Source organism: Equus przewalskii, chromosome 2, assembly GCF_037783145.1.
Source record: "Equus przewalskii isolate Varuska chromosome 2, EquPr2, whole genome shotgun sequence".
NCBI classification, from domain to species: Eukaryota; Metazoa; Chordata; class Mammalia; order Perissodactyla; family Equidae; genus Equus; species Equus przewalskii.
Window position 1 is genome coordinate 23,214,114 of NC_091832.1, and position 12,334 is coordinate 23,226,447.

The following is a 12,334-nucleotide window of genomic DNA, read 5'->3' on the forward strand; positions in this document are numbered from 1 at the left end:
ACTCGACTTATGATGAATGAATGAATGAATGAACAAACAAGTGATTGATTGAGCCAATCTGTTTTCTCTGACAGATAGGTGTTCAAATACCCTCTCAGCAGACACTGACAGCCACATTTGATGAGTGGGTAACTGGCAACTTCAGCCTTCGATAAATCAGGGCGCCCTCCTCTCTCTCTGTGAGTCAGCTCGGGTCCCTCTGTGGTGAAGCTGAGCTGTCTGTTCCAGCTGTGGGCTCTCTTTTCCAGCTATAACACTGCAGTCAGACCACTGTCTGGATCCAGGGATCCCCGTAAATGGGCAGCGTCATGGGAATGACTTCTACGTGGGCGCTCTGGTGACCTTCACCTGTGACTCGGGCTACACATTAAGTGACGGGGAGCCCCTGGAGTGTGAGCCCAACTTCCAGTGGAGCCGGGCCCTGCCCAGCTGTGAAGGTGAGACACACTATAAGGGGGTGCTAAAGTAGAAGATTCCTTTCCTTGTTGTAAAAACCAGGAGCTGGAAGGGGCGCTGACTCTCCTCCCTGTCAGTGAGGGTTAGGGAGTCTGAGAGGAGATGGGGGGTGGGCTCATAGGAGGATTATGGGGGGAGCTCACTGGACCACTCCATTTTCTTCACTGCTCTCTTCCCTCTTTCTGTAGCACTCTGTGGTGGCTTCATTCAAGGCTCCAGTGGGACCATCTTGTCACCAGGGTTCCCTGACTTCTACCCCAACAACTTGAACTGCACCTGGATTATCGAAACATCACATGGCAAGGGTGAGTGTTTAGGCCCATAGCACGTATCAGGATGTGACATGGTCAGGGCCCCAAGTTCCCTAGGTCAAGGTGACCTCAACGGGGATCTCCCTATTTGGTGACCTCTGTGCGTAGTCTGAATTTTTCTCACCAACAAGAAAACTCCCAGAACTTTCCCATCTCCTTGAATCACAGAACTCATTCAATAAATATTTTTAAAGTTCTAAAATCTCCAAACTGGGAGAGATCTTAGAGATGACCGGCTCTCAAATTCTATTTAATGCAGGGATCCTCTCTAAATCGCTCCCCACAAGATGGCGACACCCCTTCTGTCTAAATACCTCCAGTGGTGGGGAGACAGCCAACTCATTCAACAACTGGGCACCTACTGTCATATTTTGAGAGCTCTGCCCCCTTCTAATGGCCTACTAGATGTCCCTGAAACTTTTTCCTCATACTGTGTCCTGGAGAAACATAGGCTCCATCTGTCTTCTCCCTCTTCCTCATCCACCCCTCAGATGTTGGACGCAGCAATCCTCTTCTTGCGTAACTCAGCTGTTCCTCATTTGACATGTTTTCCTATTCCTCACCAGGGTGGCCTGTAGCCTCAACTTCCCTAGCATAAATGATCTTTGGAAGTCCAAGTTCAAAGTAAGAGTGTGATTACAGATAAACATTAATTAATATACTCTTTCATTCCACAAATATTGATTGAATGTCACTTATGTGGCAGACACTGGGGCTGGGAATAAGCAGTAGCCAGGCGGATATGGCCTCTGTCCTCAGAAGCTTGCTCCCAAGTCCGTCTAGAGTCGTGGTTCTTAACCCCTCTGCACTTTGGCAAATACCAACGCTCGGACCGCACCCTCGAGATTTTGATTTTTTACGTTGGAGGTGGAATCCGGGACCTGTGTTTTTAGAACACTTCACTGGTAATTCTGTTGCGTGCCCTTAAATAAGAACCTCTGACCTAGAAGAATTAACATGTAGAAAAGCTAAGGAAAAAATGTAAAAGGAAGAGTAACCCTTCCAATACTAAAATGTGGTTATGGGCTAAAATAATTTTAATGTGGTAAATCAGTGGGGGAGGATAAAGGTCCAGAAATAGATTTCTGTGTGTGGGTACACACATGCACATGCACACTCGTGTGTATAATGTGTATGAGAGAGACACAGTAGGGAGTATATAATTAAAATGTCATTTCCAATCCATTGAAGAGAGGATGGATTATTTAATAAACGGTTTTAAAACCGTGGGCTTAAACATTTGGAAAAAAGGAAAAAATCAAATCATACCTCATACATTTAACCACATAAATTCTAGTTCTGGAAGACATGAAAATCTAACCTCAGGTGGGGATGTACTTTACAGAATACACTAAGAGCAGAATCCATAAAAGCAAAGACTGTTAGAATTGATTAAATACAATTTGAATGGATTTATGGTAAAAAAAGAAAAAGCCATAAAAAGTTAAAATAGTAAATGGACAAAAATATTTGCAACACATACAATCAACTAAGGATTTCCAACCTGACGCACAAAGAGCTCTTAAAAATCTTTCAGAAAAATATGCCTGGTCTACAGGCCTGTAAAAGGAGCAAAACCATAAACTAACGCTACCTCATAGAGGAAATACTAATGAAAGGACATTGACCCCGCTAATAAGTAAAGAAATACACATTCAAACAGTAACGAAATATCATTTCCTTTTTCAAGTCAGCAAAGAACTTGTAACAGTGTGGGGACAGTGGAGACGTGAACACTCTTCTTCCCTGCTGACCTTGTGTGAAACGGTTCACATTTTCCAGAGGGTGATTCCAGGATATGAACCAAAAGCATTAAAGATATATGTGCCTTTGCACCCAGCAATTCCACTTCTTGGAATTTTCTGAAGAAAATAAGTAAAACTGTCCATCAAGATTTAGCTACAAGGATGTCTCCTAAAACACCTTATTAATGGAAAAATTACTAACTCTTCAAATATCCATCGATAAGGAAATGTTAAATAAACATATGGTACAGCTGTATGATGAAATACTATGCGGCTGCTAAAAGGAATAATGTGAAAGAATATTTAAAGACCCACGGAGGTGGCTGAAATACATTGTTAAGTAAAAGAAGTTTGTTACAAGAATATATTCAGTTTATAAAAAGTAAACAAGGATATGTGCATAGAAAATAGTCTGAAAAGATATACCCCAGATGTTAATACTAGTTGTCTTTTTTTTCATCATTTCCCTTTTTTCTAATTTTGAGCAATAAGCATTTATTCCATGAGAAATATACTACTTGTATAAAAAAAAGAAAATTTGAAAGGAAAGACACTTATAGTCACAGCACATGTGCTTAAAGGCTGTCACTCTGCCGTGAATAAGCCTAGCCTGGCTGGGATTAGGATGGCCTGGAGCTCCTTGGGTAAGGTAGGACTCTCCAGGCAGTCAGGGAAAGGCCGGGGTTGTCCCCTTCTCCCCACAATATTGCTCCTGAGGAGAGAAGGGATGAGAGCAGTGTCCTTGTTCATCCTGCAGAGCTGTTTCTGCCAAGCCTGGTCCAGAGTTGGCCATTGCAGGAGCCAGAAGCTACTCTGCGGCATCAAGAGAAAGAAAGGCAGCCCCTCATGATCGCTAAGGAAACAACCCCCTGTGGTCATGATTGTCTGTGTCTGGGCATCGGTGATACAGGGGTATATGTTTCTCTATGCCCTTCTCTGTGTGTCTTTGCCTAGAAGTCAATGCAGTTCAACAAATAGGTAACAAAAGCTTATTCTATACTTATACTTACTCTGAGTGCTAGGAAAAGATGGAACACGCCACTCTGCCATTGCCTTCCTTCAGAAGTGTATAATCTAGTGGTAGAGATAGACAGCCTAAAGAGATCTCTCACTGCTCCACGGCCAATGCTGGGATAGAGCAGAGAGAGCTGGGGAAACAGCCGGAGGCCAGTCCAAGGGTTAAGCAGGTGTCCTAGAGTTGAGACTTAAGCCAGTCTTCAGTGATGAACAGGAATTAGCCAGAACGAAAGGTGTTCTAGGCAGAGCATCAGCAAGATACTGGTATAAGACCAGGTCACTTCTTCCTTAGAACCACTCAAAGGCTGCTTGTTTCTTAAGGTTCTGTCTTGTTTCCCGTCTGTGCTGACCCCTGGTATAGAGCCCCACATAGAATAGCTAGCACGGCCCTGTATCCCTTGCGTACCTTTCTCAGCCTCCTTCTGGGCCCTTTAAATGCTAAGTTTTAGCTACACTGAACTTCTTTCAGTTCCTAGAACTTCCCCCGCTTCCTGTGTCCTCTAGAGCTTTGCACGTTGGGATAATTGTCTTCTCTCAGGAAGCCTTCCTCTCCCTGCAGCATCTCCACCATTCCCCTTGTGTCACCAGCTCCTCATCCTTCTGCACTCACTTCCTCTAATGAGCCTTCCCAACCCTCCCCCTCCAGCTCGGGGGCCCCTTCTGTGACCCCCACAGGATCCTGTACCTTCCCAGCCCCAGGCTTTACCCAACTCAACAGAACTTGCATTTTCACCATCTGTGTCCACGACAGGCTCTCGGAGAGACATGTGTGCCTTGCTTCCTGCGGTTTCCCAGCTTCTGGCTCTATGCCTAGCACATAAGGAACTCAAGAAATATTTATATGCATTGAATTAAACTGAACCCAGACCCTCCTCAGTCTCTGCTTGTAAGGGTATGTCCATACTGTTTTCATAGTGGCTGTACCAATTTACATTCCTGCCAAGTGATCCAGCTATTCTACTTCTGAGTGTTTATTCAAAGGACACGAGAGCACTAATTCGAAAAGATGTATGCACCCATGTGTTCATTGCAACATTATTCACAATAGCCAAGACTTGGAAACAACTCAAGTGCCCATCGGACAGATGAATAGATAAAGAAGATGTGGTATTTATATGCAATGGAATACCACTCAAGCCATAAAAAAGATGATATCTTACCAATTGCCACAACTTGGATGGACCTTAAGGACATTACGCTAAGTGGAATAAGTCATACAGAGAAAGACAAATATCAATGATTTCACTCATATGTGGAAGATAAACAAACACATAGGGAGAACAGATTGGTGGTTACAGGGGATGGGGATGGTGAAAGGGGTAAAGAAGCATATGTGTGTGTTAATGGATAGCAACTAGACTTGGTAGCGAACACCATGTAGTCTATACAGAAGGGGAAATATAGTGAGGTACACCTGAAATGCATACAGTGTTATAAATCACTACCACCTCAATAAAAAAAAAAAATAGAGTATCTGAGGTTAACAGACCTATTAGGCTGCTGACTCTGATTGCTCCCTAACGGGCAGAAGGACAACTCAAAACTCTGGGAAATTCAGAATTGTTCAACTTGCCACATGCTCAGCCCAAGGGAACAGCCAATTCAGGAGTCCAGAGAATGCGCTCTTGCTGAGACCCCAGCACTGACATCTTTCATAAAACCCACAAGACTGTTTGGGAGTTAGCTGAGCAGAGCCAAGAGAACACCTGCTATGTACCGGGCATTGTGCTGTGCGCCCTGCATGTGCTACCCCGATTATTCGTCACTTCCAGGACGAAACGCCACCTGTGCTAGAGATGCTGTCATCCACATCTCGTAGTTGGGGAAACTCAAACTCAGGCCATGCTGAGCAACCTTGGCCCAGACGCTTCCGCTGGTGGATGGGCTTTTGACCCCTCTGTCTCCCTCCAAAGCCCGTGTTTGCCTACCGCCCTGCTCCTTCTGCTCCAGCATGGTGTTCATATCCTTCGTATGATTCCACCTGGTTCACTCCGGTGAAATATTTGTTTGTGTGTGCATCTGTCACACCAAATCTGGATTCAAACTCCAACACGGGGCCTCTCTATTTCTGTGACAATGTCTTCATTTTCTCGCAATGGCCAAAAGAGCCACAAGCAGTCAGCACAGCTGGGAAACCCAGGAGGTTCAGCTCAGTTGTTTACTCATCCTTAGAATTCCAGCCAAATGTTTACTCCTTTGGAGGGCTATATTTACATGCTAGAAGAATAGAGTACAAAGCATAGTGCTTAATCAAGTTCATTTCCACCTGTTGCTGTGTCCGACCCACTCTCCTGCCAACCCCATGTTCCAGCCAGGAGGGAAAGGACATACGTTCCACCCAGCCTGTTCCCAAGCTATGTAGCCTGAGAACAGTTTTCTCATTTGCACACGTGTTTGTGTGTCGGGAGTATAGGATACAGGCACACGTACCCGGGAGTCCCCAAGCATGCTCAAAACCCCTCATGGCAAGGATTGCGACCCCTGGGATGCCTTCCCAACCCCCGAGGCATGTTTGCCCACTCTTCCTCTGCACCCCCACTCCGGATTCTCACTGTTGATGTGTCTGTCTCCTCCACTAACCTTGGAGATCTTTCTCAGTGCTTAGGATCTGTTTCTTTGAGCAAATAGATAAATGGATGCATCTCAGTTGCCTAGACATTTACAAGCTGCCTTCCCGGTTCCACTACCTCTCCTCTTCCCCCAACCCCCACCCACAGAATCCCAAATGCACCGGACTCACCAGCTTCTATCAACAGAGAGGCAAGAATATGAAAACAGCTAAAATGCTTTAGCATTAAGAGCTTGGATCCAACCATCATTTATCAAAAACGTGTCAGTAATTATCTAGAGAAGTATTTCTCAGACTTTTGTGTGCCCGCAGATCTCTCGGGGATCTTGTTAGCGTGCAGATTCTGATTCAGAAGGCCTGCGGTGCAGGCAGAGACTCTGCATTTCTAACAAGCTCCCAGGCGATGCCCATGCTGCTGGTATGTGGACTTTGAATGGCAAATGGGTCCAGCACTCCTGATGTACCCGAGTTCCTATCCTGGCACGTCCACAGGATGTGTCCTCTTGGGCACACTCACTTATGGGCGGGCATGCATTTACACATCTGTCCACCCAAACACAACTGTCATCTGGACAGGTTCCAGAGTTGCTTTGGATGTTAAGATCCTACCATTCCATAAGCTTTCTCACCATCTGACCCCTCTCACCACCTGGCTGCTCTTACGACCCGCGCTCTTTCTGTAGCGTGAGAAGCAGCTGGTGTAGCAGTTTATTGCACAGCCTCTGCCGTCAGATAGCCTCAGTTCAGATCCCAGCTCTACCACCTACTAGCTGGATGACCGTGGACAAGTGACTTTATCTCTGTGCATCTCAGTTTCCTCAGGTGTCCACTGGAGACGAGCCTAATCATACCCACACTGTAGGACTCTCGGAGGAGTAAATGAGTTTTCATATCTTCCCTTCCAATTGATAGGTGTCGAGTACAGAGCATCTAAATGCATAGGACGGTGACACACAAACAGTGCTCAAAACGTTAATGCACATTCTATTCAGTGCTCGGAACTCCTGCCCCTGTCTAACTCCCCCAGCTCCTCCTTCTCCCTGTCTCCTACTTAATGCCTCTCCTCCCCAGGCCTCCCTCCTGCCCCTTCTCTGACTCTCATCCTGCCCTCCTCCAGTGCTCTACACCTCTGGCTTCCAATAGCACCTCTTTGCTGGCAGCTCCCAGATCTCCCTCTGTGGTCCAGCCGTAATCCTGAACTCCAACTCTATATCCCAGTTGTCCACTAGCTATCACTGCGTGGATGCTGAAAACACAGGGCATTCAAAGCTCAGTCCATCACCCTTCCACCACCTGCTCCTCTTCCTCCATATGTCCTACCCAAGGTCACGAAAGACATCACCGTCCTTCAGGTCAAGACACTCCCAGTCATCCTTTCATTTCTCCTTTGCATCCATTGCCTCTGTCTCTGTCTACTTTCCCTCCCTGAGGTCTCTACCTCCCTGAGGTCTCATGTCACTTCCTGCTCTTGCCCCCTCTGCCAGCCCCCATCCTCTTGCCCAGCGCCTGGCCACCATCGTTCTCGTTGTTCTCTGTGCCCCCTCTCCCTCCACTTCATCCTCACAGCCACCAGCATATTGCTAGATCTGATATCTGATCCACTCTGGATAGGATGGCTTCTCATTGCCTCCAGAAAAATATCTGGCTTAGCCCAGCCTACCTTTCCAGCCTCTGTTCCAGATTTTTCTTGGTGAGTGTGTCCAGCCATACCGTGCAGCCTGCTGAGCCATGGAATCCATAGCACCTCTGTCCCCTTACACACACTGTCCCCTGTCTGGAACGCCCTTTCCCCTCCTACCTGGTTAATTCTTATGCATCCTTTTAAGACCCAAATTGAAAGTGCACTCCTCAGTGAGGCCATCCTACACTCCCCTCTTCCTGCTGTGAACTACTTCCGTTCTGCCCCCGGCGCACTGTGATCCACATCCTTCTGACGTTCATCTCTCTGTGCTGTAGCTCTTTGTTTAATGTCTTGAATATCGCCTTGCACCAACCTAGCCCTGGATCCTAGCCCATAGGAAGCACTCAACAAATACACAAATACTTGTTGAATGAATGAATAAGTAAATGAAAGAATGACTATAAGCATTCCCCTGGAACTAGCCATAAATCTCCCTTTCAAATTCTGACAATTGTAAAGTGGTGTCCTTCTCCCTGACCAGACCTGTGGGCAGTGGCGTGTTCCGGTTCGTTCAGGTTGGCTCGTGCGAGTTCATCAATGCATGCTGTACTTCTGCACACCGAGACATTTACAAATTGGAAATGTTTGTGCAGGGCCCGTCTTGCAGCTGGGCTGCTTCAGCCGTCTCACCATCCTCACCCCGTTCCTCTGGTCTCTTGGCAGGTGTGTTCTTCACTTTCCACACTTTCCACCTGGAGAGTGGCCATGACTACCTCCTCATCACCGAGAACGGCAGCTTCACCCAGCCCCTGAGGCAGCTGACGGGCTCGCGGTTGCCGGCCCCCATCAGCGCTGGCCTCTATGGCAACTTCACTGCCCAGGTCCGCTTCATTTCCGATTTCTCCATGTCCTATGAAGGATTCAACATCACCTTCTCAGGTAAAGCGTGTGAGAGTCCCTCGAGGGAAGAGACCGCAAAGCATTCTGTCTTGCCCTCTGCTGCTGGCCTCTGGGCTTCCTAGCAGATGGATATTGACCCACTCTCCAGTCCCTGGGAGAATGACCTCCCTGCTACAGCAAAAGATAGTTGGGTTAGACACAAGGATGAACTTCCCTATAATGGGCTTGGAAGGAGTTAGCAGGTTTGTTGGGAAATCTCCTTCTCTGAAGGCATTTAGGATTTGCTGTGAGTATGACCTACCCAACTGGTTGAACTAGAGGACCCCACAGAAGTCCCTTCCTGCCCTAGTTATTCCAGATTCTTCTCTGATTCCTCTTCTGCTATTTCACAACTCTAGCATTTTAAAAAAAGATGAAGAGGGTTTGCAATTAACATACTGGAGTGTTTCAGTCTCATTTGGGGGCTTCTTCATCAATGCTAATTTAGCAGTAATAGAGATTTATCTCTGTGCTTAGGGATCCTGATAAGAAAGCTCTTTTATTTGGTATTCGCAGAGAAAAGAGGACCCTTCACTCCTCTAGTGCCTAGCCCCACCCCCACCACTGCTCCTATTCCTATGCCCCAGGGTCCCCCTCTTCTCAACCAGAGCAGAGATAGCAGATGGGTTCCCCAAGAATGGGCAAAAGATATCTGGCCTCTAGCAACAGGGACATGACCCAGCTCAGCCCCATCCTGTCCCCCCAGCAGAGGCCACTTGCCATGTGCCTGGGCTGGCCTGGCCAATGAGACATATCCAGCCAGTGTGCCTTATCCCATCAGAGAGAGACCCTCCCTCTCCTCACCACACAGCCCGGGGGGGACTGTGTCCCAGAAGGGAGAGTCCCCTGGAGATGAGGGATAGTCATTTCTGTGCTATCACTGGAGGTACCAGGCAGGTCCCTGGCCCATAAATGCCACCCCATCATGCTTGCCATCTGTCTCAAGTGCTGGCATTACCGAGCCATTTGGATTCTCTTTCCCTGTGTAAGTTGCCCTCGGCTGGGTCATACATTCTGACCCTCTGGAACAGGCTGATTGAATTGATCTGGTTCAGTGCCTAAGGAGAGAGAGGCAGGAGAGTCTGTGAGCCCTGAGGCTTGGGGTTAATGTGGAGATGAAGGGACAGTGGAGGGAAGGGTCAAGTCATAAGAAACCTCGTAAATACTCCGGGAAGCATGTTTCCAGAAACGCTGTGCCTCTCCCCCACTGCTCGCGGCGGGGAGCCATTCAGACCCCCAAGCACAGCGTGGCCTGTTCCTCACCTCATTACCTCTGTTCCTCTTGGGCTCTCTCTTCTTTTCTCTTTGCCTTCAGTGGATCAGTGTGTGCATGTTCTGTCCTCTGTCTTTATCCCCGGCCTCTTTCTCCCTGATGTGTCTGTCTGTGTGTTCCCATCTTCTGTCTCTGAGCCCGGCTCTCCTGCTGCCCTTCCAGAATACGACCTGGAGCCCTGCGAGGAGCCCGAGGTCCCAGCCTACAGCATCCGGAAGGGCTTGCAGTTCGGCGTAGGTGACACCTTGACCTTCTCCTGCTTCCCCGGGTACCGTCTGGAGGGCACGGCCCGCATCACGTGCCTGGGGGGCAGACGGCGCCTGTGGAGTTCGCCTCTGCCAAGGTGTGTTGGTAGGTGGTCACGTGCTTTCATTTTGCTTCACTAACGGGGTGGGCCAAACTTAGTCAATGGTGTGAGGTTGTGGACCCCACGGGCCAAGAGGCCAACAGGCCTGGGTGGGAGGAGGAGGACTGCCTTAGCGCACACTTACCTGCAGCGGGACCTCGGGTGGGCGGCCTAACCTCCTTCCGCTCCAGCCTCCTTATCTGTGCAATAGGGATGGCAATACCTGCTTCATGGGCTGTTCTAGAGCCTGAACTGACCTTTGCAAAGTGGATCCACAATAGGCACTCAAATGACATTGACTTCCATACCCTTACCTCCCACTCCCAACACATATTCCCATGGCTTAAGGACACCTTTTGCAGAGAAATCGAGAGGGGCACTGGGTGGACCTATAGGAAGGAGGTATGACCTTTGCCCATGGAGAATCCCAATGTGGTAGATGAGACGGATGATTTTACTCATCCAATGAGGGTACTAGCTTTTGAGAATCCAAAGAAAGACTTCATCCATTCAATTGGAATGAAAGGGAAGCAAGAGTTGGGTTCATTTACACAGCACCATTGATGTCAGACTTGCTTCTAGGTACTGGGGATACAGAGGTGAACAAAACAGAGAAAGTCTCCCGACTCGTGGTCTCACATTCAGGTGGGGGGAGATAGGCTGTAAACAGAAAGATGTGTAACGTGTCAGGCCGTGTTGAGGGTTACAGAGAAAAATCAAGTCAGCTTAGAAAGTGCTGGAAGTAGGGTTGCTCTTTTATAGAGAGTGGTCAGGAAAGGCTTCTCTGGTGAGGTGACATTTTAGCAGTTAATCACTCAGATATCTGGGAAAAGGGGAAGAGAGTGCCAAGGCCCTGAGCCGTGAGGCTGCTCGATGTTTGAGGAACGGCTCGGGGGCCGGGCTGGAGCAAGGAGCAGGGAGAACAGTAGATGACGAGCTTGGAGGGGTAGCTGTGGGAGTCGGAAGCAGGGAGCAGCGATAATTGCTAGCTGTCCCTCATTTATAAGGTTCACGGCTCTGCTTGCTCACTACTTGCGACGCAGGCTGAATGGAACCCAGGCGGGATTCGTGGAGTCTGTACCATGCTCGCTGTTAGCCATGGAACTCGTGCTGACCGTGAAACAGCACAGAGAACCCCCATATACCAAACAGAGAGAAGCAGCAGTGCCCCGACTGGAACGGGGGCCCATGTTTGATGTCGGCCTTGCCTGAGTCAACTCCATGCAGCCCTGGCTCTCTGCAGAGGACGGTCGTAAACAGGCTGGCTGGGCTGGGGCTGCACAGTCACACAGGCCCAAGATCGGGTCCCTGCTCTACCACTTACCAGCTGTTAGATCTTGGGGAGGCCACCAAACCCCCTCAGCCCCAGCTTCCTCATTTGTAAAACCAAGATAATATCCAGTTCATGGGCTTTATTCCAGATTAGATGACATTATTTACATAAACCATGAGGTGCCGTATAATTATCATCATTTTGCCAATAACTCTTTTTGTTATTTATGGATAACCAATAACCTTTTACCATCTCAGGGAGGACACATTAAGACGAATAGATGCAGAATTCCATTTTTGACCCATTAAGTAATCCCAAATTTTATCCTTTTTCCTGTAACCATCGCCCAGAGCATCGCCCCCACCCTAAGCCAGGTACATATTCAGACACACACATAACTTCCCCTGTGTAGGATGAATTTCTTTCTGGCTGCTAGCAGGTCTTTTCTTCCCTCGGAAAATGTCCTCAGCCAAGTGATTCTCAGGAAAATTTTTCTTAAATGGGATTACCCAGAACCACAGATATACACACTCCTCAAGCTCTTGCCTCATTGATCTCATTACATAAACTCGTTCTTTAACTTATTATTCCAATTACGGTTTGTTCATGACACCTCACAATATTTTCATTATTACATTTGTCTTTTGTTTCGTATGTTATTAATAACGCACAGCAATTATAATCACCTCTAATTACCACCAGCCCTGCAACAGAGCCTCGGGCTGGAGGTATCACGGGAATGCCCACCCGGGGGCTGCTCCCAGTTGCCACGTGCACTGTACGT

At 47.9% G+C, this 12,334-nt stretch overlaps 1 protein-coding gene across 4 annotated transcripts in view; it reads left to right on the plus strand.

The window, feature by feature from the left end:
- CSMD2 (CUB and Sushi multiple domains 2) overlaps positions 1–12,334 on the plus strand; it is a 592,849-nt gene that overhangs the window by 384,907 nt on the left and 195,608 nt on the right. For all 4 annotated transcript variants that reach the window (XM_070594988.1, XM_070594992.1, XM_070595001.1 and 1 more), the window contains 4 exons: positions 249–437; positions 645–761; positions 8,443–8,658; positions 10,094–10,282. In XM_070594988.1, the coding sequence (XP_070451089.1) occupies positions 249–437; positions 645–761; positions 8,443–8,658; positions 10,094–10,282 (711 nt within the window). The remainder of the gene's footprint in view (positions 1–248; positions 438–644; positions 762–8,442; positions 8,659–10,093; positions 10,283–12,334) is intronic.